The sequence below is a fragment of the Tachyglossus aculeatus genome, chromosome 3 (genome assembly GCF_015852505.1).
Source record: "Tachyglossus aculeatus isolate mTacAcu1 chromosome 3, mTacAcu1.pri, whole genome shotgun sequence".
In the NCBI taxonomy this organism is placed as follows: domain Eukaryota; kingdom Metazoa; phylum Chordata; class Mammalia; order Monotremata; family Tachyglossidae; genus Tachyglossus; species Tachyglossus aculeatus.
This window is the reverse complement of record NC_052068.1, coordinates 82,746,116-82,768,171: the sequence shown is the minus strand read 5'-3', so window position 1 is coordinate 82,768,171 and position 22,056 is coordinate 82,746,116. Positions and strand designations below refer to the sequence as shown.

Genomic DNA, 22,056 nt, shown 5'->3' with positions numbered 1-22,056 from the left:
AAGCCTTATTGAAGGCACATCTCCAAGAGGCCTTTCCTGTCTAAGCCCCACTTTTCCTCCTCTCCAACTCCATTCTGTGTCACCTGACTTGCTCCCTTTGCTCTTCCCCCCACTCCCAGCCCCACAGCAATTATGTGCATATCTGTAATTTAAATTATTTCTTTTGATGTCTGTCTCCCCCATCCCCTAGACTGTGAGCTCGTTGTAGGAAGAGAATGTCACTGTTTATTGTTGTGTTGTACTTTCTCAAGCGCTTAATACAGTGCTCTGCACACAGTAAGTGCTTACTAAATAGGATTGAATGAATGAATAAATGAATGAATAAGGTGGATGGCAAGTCCCTCCCTGGTTGGGCCTGGAAGAGGCTGATCTGGTTAATGATCACACCCACAATGATTTCCCACTTCCCTGACTGGGGTAAATCATTTTTTTCTTTAATTTTTATGGTGCGTGTTAAGCACTTGCTATGTGCCAAGCACTGTTCTAAGCACTGGGGTAGATAGTAGGTAATCAGGTTGGATACAATCCGTGTCCCACATGGGGCTCCCAGTCTTAATCCCCATTTTGCAGATGAGACAACAGAGGCACAGAGAAGTGAAGTTCATTCAATCGTACTTACTGAGTGCTTACTGTGTGCAAAGCACTGTACTGAGCGCTAAAGTGACTTCCCCAAGGTCACACAGTAGACAGGTGGTGGAGCCGGGACTAGAATCCAGCCCATGCTCTATCCACTAGGTCATGCAATTTACACCAAAACACAGAGGGGTAAATCTGGATGATTGGTACACATCATTCTAGACTGTGAGCCCATTGTTGGGTAGGGACCGTCTCTATATGTTGCCAACTTGTACTTTCCAAGCGCTTAGTACAGTGCTCTGCACACAGTAAGCGCTCAATAAATATGATTGAAAGAATGAATGCACATCAGCCCTTCAGCCCCACAGCTTATGGACATCTCCATAATCTATTAATTTATATTAACGTCTGCCTCCCTCTCTAGATCGTAAGGTCAATGTGGCAGGGAATGTGTCTATCAACTCTGTTATATTACACTCTCCCAAGCACTTAGTGCAGTGCCCTGTGTGCAGTAAGCACTCAATAATAGGATCGATTGATAGATTGATAAAAGCATGGCATCTCCCATTTTGTAAAAAAAGTACTTATTATTTGCTGACATAGAAGCCATTGAATTTTTTGTCGACTTTAACAAAGGGTGTGCATCTTAAAACAGATTCCTGTTTAGGCATAGGCATTTAAAAATAACTATGCTTTATGCTGTTTGAAATTATTGCTTTAATAATAATGATGGCATTTATTAAGTGCTTACTATGTGCAACGCACTGTTCTGAGCGCTGGGGAGATTACAAGGTGATCAGGTTGTCACACGGTGGGCACTCAGTCTTAATCCCCATTTTACAGATGAGGTAATTGAGGCACAGAGAAGTTAAGTGATTTGTCCAAAGTCACACAACTGACGATTGGCAGAGCCAGAATTTGAACTCATGACCTCTGACTCCAAAGCCTGTGCTCTTTCCACTGAGCCATCCTACAGGTGTGACAGGAGCTGAAAAAGCCAACCGAATGCTGTACATCAACAGGAAGGGGAGAGAAAACAAAACAATACATTTCACCACTCTACACACACCCAATATGGTGTTTATTAAGTTCTTACTATGTGCTAAGCAATGTGCCAAGAGCTGGGGTAGATATAAGATAATCAGATCAGACACAGTCCATTGATTTCAATGGAGATCATTGTCCAAAGGGGGAGGGAGAACAAAGATTTAATCTTCATTTTACAGAAGTAGAAACTGAAGTGCAGAGAAGATAAGTGACTTCCCAAGCCTGTGCTCAATCCACTAGGCCATACTTGCCTCTTATCCCAGTGATCCTTTGTTTCTAAAGTGGAGGAGCTCTTTAGCCGTGAATGAGTTTTGTGGCTGAATAGACTTCCTTTCAAATAAGGTGCCCAAAGAGATTGCTGCTCAGATTGGTTTCTCCTGTACAATGACTGTTTCTGTTTTCCAGTTGGTCTCTTGATATCCCAGTCTTTGCAAAGCCTTAGCTCACAGAGACCGATCCTTCTTGTGATCACTGCCTTCCCCTTGCTAGTCTCTCAAACAATGGTGTCTCGAATCAAATTGTCTTTAAATGGTTTATTCTGCTCTTCTTCGCCCCACCCTCAACCCCACAGCACTTATGTACATATCTTTAAATGATACATTATTAATTACTTATTTAGTCATATCCCACTAGCCTGGAAACTCGTTATGGGCATGGACCATATATCCTAATTCTGTTGTATTAGGTACAGTGGTCTGCACATAGTAAGTGCTCAATAAATATGATTGATTGCTCTTCTGCTTGCGTGTGCCCCCATCACGTCACCATTCAGAGGCTGCTTGGGTACCCTGCTATCCTCCATTCTCCTTACGTGCCCCACCTCATGAAATGGTGATGTTATGGGCATTGCCAAAGCCATTGGAATATTGCGTGCAGTTCCGGCTGCCACATCTTACGTAAAGAAGAAGGTACGAGAAGGGCAACCAAGATAAGTGCCCAGATGGAGCTTTTGCTTGAGGATGGACTGAAGAGATTTAAAACTCTTCAATGTGGAGAGAGAAAGGGTGAAAGGGACATTTGGGGTTTTTATGGTATTTGTTGAGTGCTTATTATGTGCTAAATACCGTTCTAAGAACTGGGGTAGGTACAAATGAGGTCGGATACAGTCCCTGTCCCACTTAGGGCTCACAGCTTAAGTACGAGGGAGAATGGGTATCCACATTTTACAGTTGAGGAAACGAGGCACAGAGAAGTTAAATCACTTGTCCAGGGTCCCACAGCAAGCAATTGGCAGAACCGGGATTAGAACCCAGGTCCTGCTCACTCCCAGGCCCGTCCTCTCTCCACTAGGCCTCACTGCATCTCCGATCTGACTGAAACTTTCCAAATCATGGAGTGTGTTGATAAGGTGAACACAGAACTGTTGTCAACCAAATCCCACAATCAATTAACTCAATCAATGACATTTATTGAACATTTATTTCAATCAATCAATGATATTTACTGGGCACTTAATGTGTGCCGAGCACTGTATTAAGCGCTTGGGAGAATATAACACAATAGGGTTGGTAAACATGTTCCCTTGCCACAAGGAGCTTATAGTCAGTCTATCAATAGCATTTATTGAATACTCATTTCAGTCAACAGTGGTGATTTTTGAGTGCTTGCAGTGTTTAAAGCACTGTAGTATGTGCTTGGGAGAGTAAACTAAAGTTCACAGGATTACTGCCTTCAAAGGTCTTACAATCTAGTGGACACCAAGACAAGGAGGTACATGTTAAACCTTGAAGATAATAGTTTTAAAATAATCATTGGTATGTATTGAGTGCTTATTGTGTGCTGAGCACTGTACTAAGCACTTAGGCGAATACACTAGAATTAGTAGACGTGATCCCTACCCTCAAGGGGCTGAAAATCCGGCAGGGGAGACAAATACCTAAACGCTGGTAGAAGTGGGCCCTTGGACGATCGTCAGGAAAGTCTAAATGAATGTCAAAGTCCTGGGGATCAGTGTGTGAGAGAAGAAGGAAGGTGAGAAAAGGCTTCATTATTGCTCAGAAAATTGGGTCTGGACAGGGGAAGAATGGGGTGGTAAAAGATTGCAACAAGTAAGTGAAGTCAGGCAGGGGTGTTGAAGAGGATGCCAGGAGAAGCAGCATAGTGTAGTGGATAGAGCACAGGCCTTGGAATCAGAAGGTCATGGGTTCTAATTCTGCTCCGTCACTTGTCTGCTTTTTTGATGTTGGGCAAGTCACTTCTTTGTGCCTCAATTCATCTGTAAAATGGGGATTGAGACTGTGAGCCCCACGTGGGACAGGGACTATGTCCAAAACAATTTGCTGGTATCTACTTCAGTGTTTAGTACGGTGCCTGGCACGTAGTAAGCGCTTAGCAAATACCATAATTATTATTTAATTATTATTGGGCAGAGGCAGCCACTGCAGTCACTGTCTTCAACACTGTGGCTGAACTGTTTCTTCCAAAGTGATTGGAGTTTTGGATCATTTTCATCACCCTGCTCTGGCCTCCTCGTCCCTCTGTTTCTTCCCCTGTCCTCTTTATCCTCTCTGATCTCCATCTCCCTTTTCTTTCCTCCTTCTCTCTCTGCCTCTTTTTCCTCTCTGAATTTTATTTCTCTCTGTTCAGTTCTCTAAGTATGGGCATTTTAGACAAATACTAAAACCTTACAGGTCTGCTTGTATTAGTTTCATGCCTTTTAATACTTTTCTGCTAAGGTTCTGACTCATGAATGTCTTTTCAGAAATAAGCTGGGTGATTCAAAGAAAGATAATAAACCAGCTTCCTATCAATATTTAATAGCTACTCCATTGAGAAACTGGACTCAAAGCAGCTTTTCAGTCCAGATAACAGAGCCCAAACCTTGTTACTGCTCAGAAAATCCCTGGAATGAAATCTCATCTTGCTTCAAAAGCTGTTAAAATTAGATCAGTTATTGTATGAAGTAATGATGTATCACTCATAATGAAGTATGAGTGATGAACTTTAACCACTTCAAGTCTTTTGTAATTTGAAATCAGATTTCAGTACGGCTGGGCTGTAGTGTATACGTCGCATGGAATAGAGCCCATGAATATAAAGCATCCTTCCAGGGAATCACACACTCATATAAACCTCATTTTTAACCAGGAGCTCTTCAATGGCCAGCTTAAAATTCAGAAAAGGGAAGTGGAAATAGAGTCGGAGGGAACAGACTCAAACTGGGTTTAAAGTGGTGTTTAAAATGAAGTTTGAATTGTGTCGAGGACCCAAATCCGCAGCGTGGTAAATGCTTTACAGAAAACTTCAAAGGGATAATTAATAATGGTAATAATAATAATGGTATTTGTTAAGCATTTACTATAAGCAATGTACTAAATGCTGGGGGAGATATAATAATAATAATAATAATAATAATAATGGCATTTATTAAGGGCTTACTATGTGCAAAGCACTGTTCTAAGCGCTGGGGAGGTTACAAGATGATCAGGTTTTCCCACGGGGGGCCCGCAGTTTTAATCCCCATTTTACAGATGAGGATACTGAGGCCCAGAGAAGTGAAGTGACTTGCCCAAAGCCACACAGCTGACTAGTGGCAGAGCTGGGATTTGAACCCATGACCTCTGACTCCAAAGCCCAGGATCCTTCCACTGAGCAAGATAATCATGTGGAGCACAGACCCTATCTCACATGAGGCTCACAGTCTAAGTGGGAGGGAGAACAGATATTGGATCCCCATTTCACAGATGAGGAAACTGAAGCTCAGAGAAGTCAAGTGGCTTGCCCAAGGACGTGCAGCAGAGAAACAGCATGGCCTAGTGGATAGAACACTCACCTAGGAGTCAGAAGAACCTGGGTTCTAATCCTGCCACTTAATAATCATAATAATAATAATAATAATGGCATTTATTAAGCGCTTACTATGAGCAATGCACTGTTCTAAGCGCTGGGGGGGATACAACGTGATCAGGTTGTCCCACGTGGGGCTCACAGTCAATCCCCATTTTACAGATGAGGGAACTGAGGCACAGAGAAGTTAAGTGACTTGCCCAAGGTCACACAGCAGACATGTGGTGGAGCTGGGATTCGAACCCATGACCTCTGACTCCAAAGCCCGTGCTCTTTCCACTGAGCCAAGCTGCTTCTCTTTCGTCTTTCGTCTTTCGTGCTCTTGTCTTTCGTGTGACATACCTGGCATATGGTAAGCTCTTAACAAAGACCATTAAAAAGAAGAAAAAAGTAGCAGATCCGGGTTGGGAAATCAGGTCCTCTGGCTCCCAGGCCCGAACTCTTTCTTCTAGTCCATGATGCTTCCCAGTTTTATGTTGTTATCCTTCTATGTGCACAGGCCTGAGGCGGGCAAAAACATCCTACAGAATATCAAGATAGGGTGATCCCTGGCTTTTCCCTGTCAGTTAAGGAGGTCATTGACTCACATGAACATTTTTGCCGCAATTGTTTTTACTTTCAAAGTGAATGTGAAAAATCAGTTTGGTTCCAGGAGACTAAAATACGGTAAAAAGCCAGTTGTTGAACATCTGTTTTCTGTATGGTTTTTTTACCGAAAATGGAGTTTGCTCAGATAATAATGATAATGCAATAAACTCAGATTAATTAGCTAAATTGAGTTGCTTTGTCTGAGGTCACAGAGGTCACAGGTCACAGGTGCAATAAAACACTGTTCTGTTATATTGTACTCTCCCAAGCTTTAAGTATGGTGCTCTGCACATAGTAAGCACTCAATAAATACCATTGATTGATTGATTGGTTGAACTGACCAGTTGGTTCAAATATCCAGATTTCCAGACCCTCTAGACTATAAGCTCATTGTGGGCAAGGAGACTTTCTGCTAGTTCTGTTATGTTGCTTGTTAGGGGAAGGAAATGGTTGTGTTAATTCTCTTGTATTATGCTCTCTCCCAAATGCTTAGGTATAATGCTCTGCACCTAGTAAGTGCTCAATAAATAACGCTGATTGACTAATTGAGTGTACTCCCCTAAGCGCTTACTACAGTGCTCTGCAAATAGTAAGTGCTCAATAAATATTATCGATTGATTGATTGAGTCCAATCATTGACATCCCTCCACCTATGGGCTCAGTTGATCTATTTTTTACTGTATAATTATGAAATCTGTTTGAAATCCGTTTTTTGGGCCTTGGCTAAGTGATTTTTTTGTTGCTCAAGGCAAACAGATTAGCACATTTTTGAAGCAATGATACAATGTCATTCTGAGCAGAGTCATCATAAGCTTCAGCAGGTCGTTTTGAAAGCTTTGCTCCATGAAGAGCAGGAAAAGCCAACAATGAGGAAGGAAACTCGTTTTCAAACTGGGTCAAGAACAGAAAATAATTCCCTTCCGATTTCTCACAGGAAACAAAGACCCAGTGGTCTCTATTGACCCTCTTCTTGGTGTGTCTCTTGGCCGGCACTGTCACCACAGCAGCAGGAGTGCTGATTCTGTCTTTGGTCTATAACAGCAACACCAGGCCCGGAATAAGTATGTCTCCCAAGGGGGAATTGAGCCCTCAGAGAACGCCGACAGCTCCTTCAGACAAAGACAGGGTCGACCTGAAATTTCAGTTTCTCAATCATCTTCCTAAATCTAAGGTGAGACCTGTGTGGGTTGTGAAGAAAGACTTCTGTGAACTCAGTAGAGTTGGAAAAATGAGATGAGGTGCTGCTTTACTCATGACAAAAGGAACTGAAGAAGAGGTCTCAGTGGCTCGCCTCCTCCAAGCAGCCTTCTCAGACTAAGCTCCCCTTTTCCTTAGCTCCACCTTCCCTCCGCGTCACCCTGACTCACTCCCTTTGCTCTACCCCTCTCCCAGCCCCACAGCATTTGTGTATATTTCTATAATTCTGTTTATGTACACTGATGCCTGTTGCCTTCTAGACTGTGAGCACGTTGTCGTGTGGGGACCGTCTCTATATGTCACCAACTTGTACTTCCCAAGCGCTTAGTACAGTGCTCTGCACACAGTAAGCGCTCAATAAATACGATTGAATGAATGAATGAATGATGCCTGTTGCCTTCTCGACTGTGAGCCCGTTGTTGCGTAGGGACCGTCTCTATATGTCGCCAACTTGTACTTACCAAGCGCTTAGTACAGTGCTCTGCACACAGTAAGCGCTCAATAAATACGATTGAATGAATGAATGATGGGCCTTGCTTCCTAGGCAATGTCTCAACATTATTATTAATAACAATAATAATAATAGTATTTGTTAAGTGTTTACTATGTGCCAAACACTGTTCTAAGCACTAGGGTAGATACAAGATAGGTTGAACACAGTCCCTGTCCCATTTGGGGCCCCCAGTCTTAATCCCCATTTTACAGATGAGATAATTGAGGCAGAGAAGTGAAATGACTTGCCCAAGGTCACACAACAGACAAGTTCATTCATTCATTCATTCATTCATTCATTCAAGCATATTTATTGAGTGCTTACTGTGTGCAGAGCACTGTACTAAGCGCTTGGGAAGTACAAGTTGGCACCATATAGGTACGGTCCCTACTCAACAGCAGGTTCACAGTCTAGAAGGGGGAGACAGACAACAAAACAAAACATATTAACAAAATAAAATAAATAGAATAAATACGTACAAGTAAAATAAATAAATAAAGTAATAAATATGTACAAACATATATACATATATACAGGTGCTGCGGGGAGGGGAAGGAGGTAAGGGAGGGGGAGGGGGAGGGAAGGAGGGGGAGAAGAAGGAGGGGGCTCAGTCTGGGAAGGCCTCCTGGAGGAGGTGAGCTCTCAGTAGGGCTTTAAATGGAGGAAGAGAGCTAGCTTGGCAGATGTGCAGAGGGAGGGCATTCCAGGCCAGGGGGAGGACATGGGCCGGGGGTCGACAGCGGGACAGGCGAAAACGAGGCACAGTGAGGAGATTAACAGCAGAGGAGCGGAGGGTGCGGGCTAGGCTGGAGAAGGAGAGAATGGAGGTGAGGTAGGAGGGGGCGAGGTGATGGACAGCCTTGAAGCCCAGGGTGAGGAGTTTTTGACTGATGCGTAGGTTGACTGGTAGCCACTGGAGATTTTTGAGGAGGGGAGTAACATGCCCAGAGCGTTTCTGCACAAAGACGATCCGGGCAGCAGCGTGAAGTATAGATTGAAGTGTGGAGAGACAGGAGGATGGGAGATCAGAGAGGAGGCTGATGCAGTAATCCAGTCAGGATAGGATGAGAGATTGAGCGAGGAGGGTTCCGGGATTAGAACCCACGTCCTCTGACTCCCAAGCCCGTGCTCTTGCCACTAGACCACACTGCTTCCCGTAGGCCACGCTGCTTCCCTCAGGCCATACTGCTTCCCGGTTAAGACCACATCTGGCTGGAGTGGAAGATGATTGGAGGCCAGGTGATAGACTCTTCCCTGGCTATCTAGTAGCAAGTGCGGGAGAGAAGATGAGCCCATCTGGGCTGGACCCAAGTTTCCCCTTAAAGGGGCCATGAGGGGAACAGTGGTTGGGCTGGGTGGTTGCTAAATCTGTGCTCATCACATCTAACCACACGGTGCAGTGCCCCCTTAGAGGCTTAGTACAGTGTTCTACACTCAGTAAGCGCTCAGTAAATACTACTGTAGCCTAATGGAGAGAGCATGAACCTAGGAGTCAGAAGGACCTTGGTTCTAATCCTGGCTTTTCCACTTATCTGCTGTGTGACCTTGGAAAATTCACTTCACTTCTCTGGGCTTCAGTTCCCTCATCAGTAAAAATGGGGATTAATACTTGTTTTAGATTTTTTTATGGTATTTGTTATGCACTTACTATGTGCCAGTCTGTACTAAGAGCTGGTATAGATGCAAGCTAATCAGTTTGGGCACAGTCCATATCCCACATAATAATAATAATAATAATAAAAATGTTATTTATTCAGTGCTTACTATGTGCAAAGCACTGTTCTAAGCACTGGGGGGGTTACAAGGTTATCAGGTTGTCCCATGGGGGGCTTACAGTCGTAATCCCCATTTTTACAGATAAGGTAACTGAGGCACAGAGAAGTTAAATGACTTGCCCAAAGTCACAAAGCTGACAATTGGCAGAGCCGGGATTTTAATCCATGACCTCTGACTCCAAAGTCCGTGCTCTTTCACTGAGCCACACTGCCTGTCTATCTTACTCCCCATTTTACAGATGAGGTAACTGATTATCATCCTATGGAATATCGAGATAGGTGATCCCTTGCTCTTCCAGGTCAGTTATGGAGGTCATTGACTCACATGAACATTTTTGCCACAGTTGTTTTTACTTTGTGAAATGATCCGCCCAAGTTCGCACAGCAGACAAGTGTAGGAACTGAGATTAGAAGCCAGGGCCTCCCGACTCACAGGCCTGGGCTCTCTCTACTAGGCCTTGGGGTTCTCCCTTCTATTTAGACTGTAAGCCCCAGCTGGGACCTGATTTTCTTGTATCTATCCCAGTGCTTAGTACAGTGCTTGGCACACAGTAAGAGCTTAATGAATGCTATAATAATTATTATTATATTATAGCATTAGATCAGGCAAGCCTTCCTCTCAGTGTAAGTGGAGCCTCACGGCTTTCCCATTGCTGACCGATAATGTGGACGGCATTCCAGGTGTTCAGCTTTCCAGGTGGGGCTATCCAGTGGGCCAGATTCAGGAACAATGCTGGCGACTACTCCAGTGTGGAAGAGAAAGCCTTCGGGAACAGCCTCAACCGCCAGCAGTCTCACATGACTTTTGGGACCTTGAGAATCAAAAGCAACGGGCTCCGGGCTCCGCACTGGCACTTCAATGCCAATGAGCATGGCTATCTCTTACAGGTATAGACTGTTTGCCTTCCTTCCCTTGCCAACCGCCCTCTTACATAGCTGCAGGGTATTGTTTCAGTTGCGGAGAAACCTACTTTCCGAAAATCCAGGGCAACACCCCAGGATTTGGCGATGCGTTTAAGCACGGCAGCTTTTGGGTATGAATTTCACAGACGTCGGCCGGAACCTTTCCTTCTCAAATCACTTCCGGCATTTTGAGCTGTCTGAACCATTGCCGTTCGTGCTAATTCACTTCTCAAGGAGTGTCACTGAAACAGGATCAGGGACCCTTGAAGCAACTGCTAAAATGTGCTACTCTGACCTGCGGCATCATGTCCAATCGAGTAGATTTGGCCACTGGAAGATTGAATTAGTTTCCTAAAGGTCCCCTGGGGCTCCTGGGGAGGGACAGTCATGAGCCCCAAATCTTGAACTCTTTGGTTTTCATGTTGTAAAGATTTTCTTGCTTTAAAGAGGATGTGGAGATGGATGTTATTCACAGACATGAACAGTGAATAGCTATGAATATATGTGCATCTACTCTCCTACTTTAACTCAGCCTGCACTTTGCTCCTCTATGATAACCTCAATGTACCTCGATCTCATCTATCTAGCTGCCGACCTTTCGCCTACATCCTGCCCCTGGCCTGCAACGCCCTCCGTCTTTTTATCTGACAGACATTTACTTTCCCAACCTTCAAAGCCTATTGAAGGCACATCTCCTCCAAGAGGCCTTCCTTGCCTAAGCCCTCCCTTCCTCTTCTCCCACTCCCTTCAGCACCACCTTGACTTGGTCCCTTTATTCATCCTCCCTCCCTGTCCCTGAGCGCTTGTGCACATATCTGTAATTTTATTTATTTATATCAATGTCTGTCTCCTCCTCTAGACTGTAAGCTCATTGTGGGAAGGAAATGTGTTTGTTACATTGTTATATTGTTCTCTCTCAAGTGCTTAGTACAGTGCTCTGCACATAGTAAGCATTCAATAAATACTATTGACTGACTGACTGCCCAGAAATTTTCACTTAAGTTCTCATGTGCACCTACCTATGTTGGTGGTATCATTCCCCTTCTGGTGGCTGTGCAAACCTCTAGGGACTCAGAAATACAGGAGAGCGGGCAGGTTGGTCCTTCTTCTTTATGGTATTTGTTCAGTGCTTACTATGTGCCAAGCACTAATCAGATGGACTCAGTTCCTGCCCCATATGGGGGGGGGTCACAGACTAAGTAAGGGTTAGGGGTGGCAGGAGGGCAGAAGAAGAAACTCTTCTCCCCTCTGCCTTCAGAGAAGCACTTTCCTGGGCCCGAAGGGAAAACCGAGCCACTGCCTGTATTTGTTTTAGGAAGCAGCATTGCCTAGTGGATAGAGCACAAGCCTGGGAGACAGAAGGACTTGAGTTCTAATCCAACTCCACACCACTTGCCTGTTGTGTGAACTTGGGCAAGTCACTAAACTTCTCTGAGCTTCGGTTCCCTCATCTGTAAAGTGGGGATTCAGACCGTGAGCCCCATATGGGTCACGGACGGTGTCCGACCTGATTAAAATGGATCCATCCAGTGCCTAGTATAGTGTGTGGCACATAGTAAGCTCTTAACAAATACCATAAAAAAGGAAACCATATAATTAATGTTTCTTCATCGTGATTAGACAGCTTCCCAGTCACACCACGGGTTTGAAAGCCAAGATTTTTCATTGAAGAAATGCTACTGAAAACCACGAAAACCCTCAAGACAGCTCTTAAGATGATGACCTGATCTGGTTGGTGTCTTCTGCTTCCCACCTCAGGGTTCCGCCTGGATCGGCGTGGTCGATGAAGGAGGCAACATAGCCACCACATACAACGTCACCGCTGGCCAGGTCATCTTCTTCCCCAGAAATACTCTGCACTGGTTAAAGAATGTGGGAAAGGAGGACTGCTTATTCTTGCTCTTCTTTACCACACATGATGAACTGCAGACCCTGGATGTGGATGACGTGTTTTTCTCCACACCAGAGGACATAGCATCCAGATCCCTTAAGGTTGGTATCCTGGCTGTGAACAAGTCACAGTGTAAAGTTCTTCATCCTGTCAGCACTGGGGCCTAAAAGAATCAATTAATGAATCAATCAATGGTATTTATTGAGTACTTACTGGGTTCAGAGCACTGTATTAAGTGCTCAGGAGAGCATGATACAACAGAGTTGGTGGACATGTTACCTGCCCACAGTGAGCTTAAGAATCTAGAGTGGGAGAAATACAGTCATATAAATAAATAAATTATGTCTATGTGCATAAGTGCTGAGGGGCTGAGGGTGGGGTGAAAACAAGTGGCCGAAGGGAACAGATCTAAGCGCAGACAACACAAAATGGAGAGGGACTTGGGGAAAAGAGGGCTTTTTTGGGGATGGCTTCTTGGAGAAGATAGGACCTTAATAAGGCCTAAATAAAAAGAAATCAGAACGGTCCTAAAGGAAATCAGGCTGAAACTCTAAGGCAAATCAAGTAACAGATTTAAAACCCACTGAATATATTTCCCATTCCTTTTTGTTGATTCTCTAGACTCTAAGCTCATTGTGGGCAGGGATCTTTCCTACCAACTCTGTTATATTGTGCTCTCCCAAGTGCTTAGCACTGTGTTTTTCACACAGTAAGTGCCCAATACATACCACTGATGATGATGATGATGACTTCGATGGAGCTCGGTTGGCCGGGCTGCTCATGTTCGCCTGTGGCAGATATGCTGTCATTCTCTGGGGAGGGGTTGAAAACAAGCGTGAGAAGCAGTGTGGCCTAATGGATAGAGCATGGCCCTGGGTTTCAGAAGGACCTGGGTTCTAACGCTGACTCTGCCACTTGTCTGCTATATGACCTTGGGCAAGCCACTTCACTTCTGTGTGCCTCAGTTACTTCATCTGTAAAATGGGGACTTAGGCTATGAGACCCATGTGGGACAGGCACTGTATCCAACCTGATTAGCTTGTATCTCTCCCAGCACTTAGTACAGTGAATGGAACACAGTAAGTGCTTAACAACTACCATAAAAAAGTGGGGCTGGGAGGATATTAGCAAGTATAAGTGGGTGATAGCAGTACAAGCCTAGACTAAATTTCTGGGGGCTTCCTGAGAGTTGGGAACTCTTTTGAACCGTGCAAGATTTATTTACGTTTTTACATCGTTTGTGACTCAAAGAGGGAAAGTAAATAGTCAATATTTTGTGTTTTCTTATATGTCTAGCCTCAAGGTGGAGTTAATTTCATTAGAACATTCGAGAAACAAGAAGTGGATCAGGCTGTGAACCTTCCACCAAATCTGGCAGAGCTAGTCATGAATGCTACCTTCATACAGTCTCCAGACAACCTCGTCTGGCAGTACTTTTACGATCTTAAAGGTAAGACACAAATATCCCCGTGGAGAGGATGAAATGAGAAACCCACTCATGCAGAATGGAGCAACACACATTCTATGTAGTTGACTGATTCATTTATATTTTCATTCAAGGTCTACTTATAAATCAGTAATATTTATTGTGCATTTTCCTGTGTGCAGAGCACTGTACTAAGGACTTGAGAGAGTACAGTACAACAGAGTCACATATTGGTAGACAGTTTCCCTGCCCACTACAAGCTTACCATCTAGAGGGGAAGACAGACAATAATATGAAAAAAAAATTATTGACACCTGTCTACATGTTTTGTTCTGTTGTTTGTCTCTTCCTTCTAGACTGTGAGCCCATTGTTGGGTAAGGACTGTCTCTATATGTTGCCCATTTCTACTTCTCAAGCGCTTAGTACAGTGCTCTGCACACGGTAAGTGCTCAGTAAATACCATTCAATGAATGAATGTACATAAGTGCTGTGGGGCTGAGTGTTGGGTAAACATCAAGTGCTCAAAGAGTGCAGCTTCAAGTGCATAAGAAACACAGAAGGGAGAGAGAGTAGAAAAAATGAGGGCTTAAAGTTGGGCAAGGCGTCTTGGAGGAGATGTGATTTTAATGATAATAATAATAATGGTATTTGTTAAGCGCTTTCTATGTGACAAGCACTATTCTAAGTGCTGGGGTAGATACAAGGTAATCAGATTGTCCCCCATGGGGCTCACAGTCTTAATTCCCGTTTTACCGATGAGGTCACTGAGGCACAAAGAAGTTCAGTGACTTGCCCAAGGTCACACAGCAGACAAATGGCAGAGCCAGGATTAGAACCCACATCCTCTGACTCCCAAGCCTGTGCTCTTGCCACTAAGTCACGCTGCTTCCCCAGGCTTTGAAGGTGGGAAGAGTGGTGGTCTGTCAGATATGAAGGGGAAGGGAGTTCCAGGCCAGAGGCAGGATGTGGGAAAGGGGTCAGTGGTGAGATAGATAAGATTGAGATACACAAGACTGAGATATACTGAGGAGGCTGGCTTTAGAAGGGAGAAGTGTGCGGGCTGGGTAAGAAATCAGCAAGGTGAGGTACGAAGGCAGAAAGAGGCAATAGTAAACCGCTTCTGCATTTTTTACCAAGAAAACTCTTTGGATCCACTACCAGAACGATTGCAGATGGAGGTGGGGCGTTCAGGGAGAGATGTGTCCGTGGAATCGCTATGGGTCGGAAACGACTCGACAGCATATGATAAGACAAGACAAGGTAGGAGGTGAGCTGATCGAGTGCTTTAACAGGTGGATGGGCAGCCCCTGGAGGTTCTTGAGGAATGGCGAAATGTGGACTGAATGCTTTTGTAGAAAAATGATCCGGGTGGCAGAGTGAAGTATGGACTGGAGTGGGGAGAGGCAAGAGGCGGGGAGATCAGTGAGGAGGCTTGTGCAGTCGTCAAGGCAGGGCAGGGTAAGCACTTGGACGAGCATTTTGAGCAGTTTGTAGGGAGAGGAAAGGATGGATTTTAGTGTTGTTATGAAGGAAAAACTGACTGGATTTGGTTGTGGGTTGAATGAGAGAGATGACTGAGGTAATGCCAAAGGGACCAACACCTCAAATTAACATATCCAAAACAGAACTCCTTATCTTCCCACCTAAACCCTTCCCTCCCCCTGATTTTTCTGTCACTTTACACAACACCCCTATCCTCTCTGTCTCACAAGCCCATAACCTTGGCATTATCCTTGAGTCATCTCTCTGATTCAACCCACATATTCAGTCTGTCACCACATCCTGTTGGTTCAACCTTCACAACATCGCTGAAATCCACCCTGTCCTCTCCACTCAAACTGCTACCACATAAATCCAAGCACTTGTTCTATTCTGTCTTTATTTCTGCATCAGCCTCCTTGCCAATCTCCCTGCCTCCTGTCTCTCCCCACTCCAATCCATTCTTCACTCTGCTGTCCAGATCATTTTCCTAAAAAACATTCAGTCCATGTTTCCCCACTCCTCGAAACCTCCAGTGGCTGCTTATCCATCTCTGCATCAAAGACAAACTCCTTACTATATGCTTTAAAGTACTCAATCACCTTTCTCTCTCTTACCTTACCTCCTTGATTTCCATCCACAACTCAGCCCGCACACTTGGCTCCTCCAATGCCAACCTACTGTTCCTCAATCTCATCTATTTTGCTTCCAAGCTCTTGCCCATGTCCTGCCTCTGGCCTGGAATGCCCACCATCTTCATATCCGACAATCAGTCTCCCTACTTTCAAAGCCTTATTAAAGGCATCACTCCACCAAGAGGCATTTCCCTGATTAGGTCCTCATTTTCTCTTCTCCCACTCCCTTCTGCATTGACTTTGCACTTGGATTTACACCTTTTATTCAGCCTCCTTCACCCCCCACAGCACTTATGTACACATCTGCAATTTCTTTATTTATATTACTAATGTCTGTCTCCTCTTCTATACTGTAAGCTCACTGTGGGCAGGGAATGAGTCCACCAACTCTTTATACTGTACACTCTGAAATATTTAGTACAGAACTCTGCACACAATAAGTGCTCAATAAATACAGTTGAGTGAGGGAGAGGGCAGGGTTTTGGTGGAAAGATGAGAAGTTCTGTTCTGGTCGTTCAGTTTGCAGTGTTAGCAGGACATCCCGGTAGAGATGTGCTGAGGGCAGGAGGATATGCAGAGAAGAGAGATCAGGGCTGGAGAAATAAATTTGGGAATCATCAGCATATAGATGGTAGTTGAAGTTATGTAAGTGAATTAGTTCTCCAAGGGAGTTGGTGTAGCTAGAGAATAGAAGCAGACCCAGAACTGAACCTTGAGGGGCCCCCAAAGTTTAGGGGTGGGAGGCAGAGGAAGAGTCTGCCACCTAGAAGAAGCAGTCAAAGAGCTAAGAGGAGAACCCAGAAAGGACAGTGTCAGTGAAGGCAAGGTTGGGTAATATTTCCAGGAGAAGGGGATGGTCGACAATGTTGAAGGCAGCTGAGAGGTCGAGGAGGATTCAGATGGAGTAGAGGCCATCAGATTTGGCAAGTAGAGGTCATTGGTGACTTGAGAGGGCAGTTTCAGAACAGGATTTGGGTAGGAAAAGGTGGAGGTGTGTTTTGACATGTTCAGTGTAGGGTGTCAGAGGGACAACCTGGTAGAGATGTCCTCAAGACAGGAGGAAATGTGAGACTGCCGAGAAGGAGAGAGGTCAGAGCTGGAGAGGTAAATTTGAAAATCATTGGCATCCAGATGGTAGTAGAAGTCCTGTGAGTGAAGGAGTTTACAAAGCAGCATGGCCTAGTGGAAAGAGCACAGTGCTGGAAGTCCGAAGACCTGGTTTCTTATCCCAGCTCTACCACTTGTCTGGGGCAAGTCACTTAACTTCTCCATGCCTCAGTTACCTCATCTGAAATTAAACTGTGGATTAAGCTGGGGATTAAAGCTGTGGGACATAGACTGTGTTCAACCTTATTAGCTTGTACCTACCCCAGTGCTTATTAGGGCGCCTGGCACATAGTAAACACTTAACAAATACCAGAAAAAAAAGGATCCCTATTCTAAAACTTTTTGCAGCACTTTTCACATCTCTTTGCCTGTATAGACATAACTAGAGTTTGTCTGTCCTGACAGCATTCTGCAAGGGAGGGAGAGCTAGAAGCAGCATGGCTCAGTGGCAAGACCCCGGGCTTGGGAGTCAGAGGTTATGGGTTTGAATCCTCGCTTGTCTGCTGTGTGACTTTGGGCAAGTCACTTCACTTCTCTGGGCCTCAGTTCCGTCATCTGATAAAATGGGGATGAAAAGTTTGAGCCCCACGTGGGACAAGCTGATGACCTTGTATCTACCCCAGCACTTAGAACAGTGCTTGGCACATAGTAAACGCTTAACAAATGCCATCATCAAATCAAATCAAAAGAGGCAGGATCATCCCTAATAGCCATTACCACGACCCTGAATCCCTTTAAAAACTTCTGTTCCACCTGTCTCCTCCCCAAGCCCTCACGAATCCATGGTTATTTACTTAGTGCTTATCGTGTGCAGAGCACTGTACTAAGTGTTTGGGAGCATACAGTACAAGAGTGGGTAAATAGTTTGCCTGCCTACAGGGAGCTCACCATCTAGAGGGTGAAAACCTATGAGCTGAAAGCTTCCCAAACCATATTCTTAACTAGAGCAAAGCCCAATTTTAGCTAACTCTGTGGGAGAAGCAGGTTGTTGAATAGGGACTGGATATTCTTTACAATTCTGTCATTCTTCACCTTTTCTCTGAATGTAGTTGTGTCTCGGGGGTTCAAGTGGCTGAGAAGCAGCATGGCTCAATGGAAATAGCCCAGGCTTGGGAGTCAGAGGTCATGGGTTCAAATTCCGCTCCACCGCTTGTCAGCTGTGTGATCTTGGGCAAGCCACTTAACTTCTCTGTGCCCCAGTTACCTCATCTGTAAAATGGGGATGAAGACTGTGAGCCCAATGTAGGACAACCTGATCGTCTTGTATAACCCCCAGCGCTTAGAACAGTGCTTTGCACATAGTAAGCGCTTAACAAATGCCATCATTATTATTATTATTGAGGGTGTCAGGCCCAAGTGAAATGTATTTGGTAAAGCACTCAGGCAGAATGGTCTACCTTTTCATGAGCAGATTACAGCTGTTTGCCATTGAGAAGCGGCATGGCCTAATGGATATGGCACGAGCCTGGGAGTCGGAAGGACCTGGGTTCTAATTCTGTCTCTGCCACTCATCTGCTTGCTGTGTGGCCTTGGGCAAGTCACTTCACTTCTCTGGGCCTCAGTTTTCTTATCTGTAAAATTCAGGCTCAGACTGTGAACCCCATTTAGACTCTGTCCAACCTGATTAGCTTTTATCTACCCCAGTGCTTAGAACAGTGCCTGGCACATAGAAAGCACTTAACAAATACCATTTAAAAAAATAAGCCCCGGTTTATTCTATTCTATTCCAAGCCAGATGCCCAACAGGTCCAGCTACTGTCCCTGCTCCTACCAGAGTCCCCTGATGCCCCTGGGGCTCTAGAGTCAGGCTTTGGTTCCACCTTCTCTTTGGTAAACTTTAGAACATGATCATTTTCATGGATGCTCTTGTCTTCTTCCAATTCAGGTTCAAGAGAATTCCGACTTCCAGGAGGAATAATTCAATGGGCTCGGTACCGGAAAAATGGAAATGGATTAAATGCCAATGAGAAAATTTTCAGCGAATCTCTGAATCAGGTCATTGGATTTTACTTTTTCGGGTGGGCATTAGGACCTCTGAACTGTACGTTCTGGGTGATAATGAAACTTGTATCTTCCCTGGGCATGAACTGTCAAGGGGCCTCAATGACTTCATTTCTTTGTTTTCAGCATGAGAACACTCTAACCCTTGGAACCCTCAGAATTTACAGTAATGGGTTACGCCAGCCTCACTTTCATTTCAATGCCAACGAACTGGGCTATGTCATCAGCGGATGTGGACAGGTAATTTCTTAGAAGCACATCATCAACAAGATTCTGGCTTTTCCTTCCTAGAGGTGAGGGCCAGCCTTTGGGTACAGCAGATTGGAGGCTGGGCCAGTCAGTCAGTCAATCGTTTGTCTTTATTGAGCACTTACTGGGTGCAGAGCACTGTACTAAGTGTTTTGGTGAGTACAAAAAAGCAATAAACAGACACATTCCCCACCCACAACAAGCTAACCACTTACAGCTTAGTCTTTGGCAGTCTCACACTTTGGCCAACAACTCCTAACTAGGCTGTGCCTCGGTCTCTCCTGTCTTGTCACCAATCCCTGGCCCATGTCCTGCCTTGGCCCAGAACGCCCTCCCTTCTCAAATCTGACAGACAATTACTCTCCCCCCTTTCAAAGCCTTTTTCAAGGCACATCTCCTACAAGAGGCTTTCCCAGGCTAGCCTCCTACCCCCCATTCCTCTTCTCCCTGTGTATATGTATATATGTTTGTACATATTTATTACTCTATTTATTTATTTATTTATTTTACTTGTACATATCTATTCTATTTATTTTACTTTGTTAGTATGTTTGGTTTTGTTCTCTGTCTCCCCCTTTTAGACTGTGAGCCCACTGTTGGGTAGGGACTGTCTCTATATGTTGCCAATTTGTACTTCCCAAGCGCTTAGTACAGTGCTCTGCACATAGTAAGCGCTCAATAAATACGATTGATTGATTGATTGATTGATTCTCCGAGTCCCTTCTGCATTGCCCTGACTTGGTCCCTTTGTTCTTCCCCCCTTCCAGCCCCATAGCATTTATGTACGTATCTGTAATTTATTTTATTTGTATTGACATCTGTCTCCTCCCTCTAGACTGTAAGCTCATTGTAGGCAGGGAATGTGTCCATTTATTGTGGTATTGTACTTCTCAAGAGCTTAGTACAGTTCTCTGCACCCAGTAACCGCTCAGTACATATGATTGAATGAATGAATGAATCAATGACTCCCACTTTACCACATTCATTCAATTATATTATTGAATGCTTACTGTTTGCAGAGCATTCATTCATTCAGCTGTATTTACTGAGCAGTTATTGTGTGCAGAGCACTCTACTAAATGCTTGAGAAAGTACAATACAATAAACAGTGACATTCCCAAGAACCAAGGCTCTGTGGGATCAACCCTCCTTTCCCCGCGAGAGCCAGATATGCCATTCATTCATTCATTCATTCATTCATTCATTCAATCGTATTTATTGAGTGCATGCCACCCCTAGATACTCTGTGTGACCCCTTTTCTCTACTCCCCCCTTCACCCCCTGCTCTATCCCTCACCTCTCCCTGGGGCTCTTCCCTGAACTCCTGCTCCATCAGGGAGAGACTCTGATTCTGTCTCCGCTTTTCCTCCTCCTCTTCCCTCCTTCCTCTTCCTCTTCCACATTCTAGCAGGATGTCTGGATGACATACTGTGTCTCTGGCCACCACTCCTCCTAAGGACCTCCAGCTCAGCTGTAACTATTACCCTTTAGCCAGCGCCAGTGATGATCCAGACACAGAACGGAGCAGAGTAGAAGCCACACTCAGTCAGTGAGCTCACAAGTTGGTGAAATAGAGAGAGAAGATACGAGCGCCAAGAAAGAAAGAGAATGCATTTAGGAGAATGACTTGTATTAACTTGGTGCTGAGCCTTGGAATAGCTACTTGGTTTTTAGAATTATGTATTATATTGGCATTTCTTGGATTTTCTAAACAATTTGATCCTGAAAACTTCTTTCTTAAATCAAATCGCTGTCTGTCGGACCCAAGTTTCTCATAAGATGGAGGGACTGGTTTCTGAACCAAGGTCAGATACCTTATTATGACCAATATTATCCAGAATTGTGTTTTCAGTCTATCATAGATGAATACTATAGCCTCATTAATGTATTTATTTTGAATCAGAGAGATTCCATGGAACATTGCTGTTGATGCCTGTCTACTTGTTTTGTTTTGTTGTCTGTTCCCCCTTCTAGACTGTTAGCCCATTGTTGGGTAGGGATTGTCTCTATTTGTTGCTGAACTGTACTTTCCAACCACTTAGTACAGTGCTCTGAACATAGTAAGCACTCAGTAAATACAATTGAATGAATGAATGATTATGTTAGCCGACGTTTACATCATGAAGTAAGAAGTAAAATGGGTACGTTGACTTTCCCTAGTTAGTCACTCTGGTGGTTAGGTAACTCCTCCCTTGACTTCCTGCCTCTCATACCACCACCCAGCCTTCTTCCCCACATACCTAGTATTTAAGATTGTTTCCTCACTTCCTTGTGGCTCCCGCATGCCTCTCCTCCACCCGTTGTGTTCTCTGAGGTAATGCTCTGAAGGAAACTAGTGTTGCATGGTTGAATCTGAACCTGAAACAGGGTCTAAATTTCAAACTGGGAGCATCACTCACAGTAACTTGAAAATTGGAAGCTGTGGACTGCCTGTTCAGGATAAAAAAAAAAAATTGTGTCTCTTTTGCAATATGTTTGATGAAATACTCTATTTACTCATCATTTAAACTCATTCGTTCATCCATTCATCATTAGTATTTACCAATTGCCTCCTGGGCGTTTCGTGCTACGTCAAGCACAGAGGAGCACCCAATAAGAGTAATTCATTCAATCGTATTTATCGAGTGCTTACTGTGTGCAGAGCACTGTACTAAGCACTTAAAAAAGAAAAAAATAATAATGGCATTTGTTAAGTGCTTTCTATGTGCAAAGCACTATTTTAAGCTCTGGGGAGGATACAAGGTGATCAGGTTGTCCCACGTGGGGCTCACAGACTTCATCCCTGTTTTACAGATGAGGGAACTGAGGCACAGAGAAGTTAAGTGACTTGCCCAAAGTCACACAGCTGACAATTGTCAGAGCGGGGATTTGAACCCATGACCTCTGACTCCCAAGCCCGGGC

At 44.5% G+C, this 22,056-nt stretch overlaps 1 protein-coding gene across 1 annotated transcript in view; it reads left to right on the top strand.

Moving 5' to 3' along the window:
* The window catches only part of C3H18orf54 (chromosome 3 C18orf54 homolog), a 51,771-nt gene that overhangs the window by 25,274 nt on the left and 4,441 nt on the right, over positions 1 to 22,056 (top strand). The window contains exons 6-11 of the mRNA XM_038744190.1: positions 6,932 to 7,168; positions 10,144 to 10,350; positions 12,124 to 12,357; positions 13,553 to 13,706; positions 18,790 to 18,899; positions 19,032 to 19,145. Coding sequence (XP_038600118.1) covers positions 6,932 to 7,168; positions 10,144 to 10,350; positions 12,124 to 12,357; positions 13,553 to 13,706; positions 18,790 to 18,899; positions 19,032 to 19,145 — 1,056 coding nt within the window. The remainder of the gene's footprint in view (positions 1 to 6,931; positions 7,169 to 10,143; positions 10,351 to 12,123; positions 12,358 to 13,552; positions 13,707 to 18,789; positions 18,900 to 19,031; positions 19,146 to 22,056) is intronic.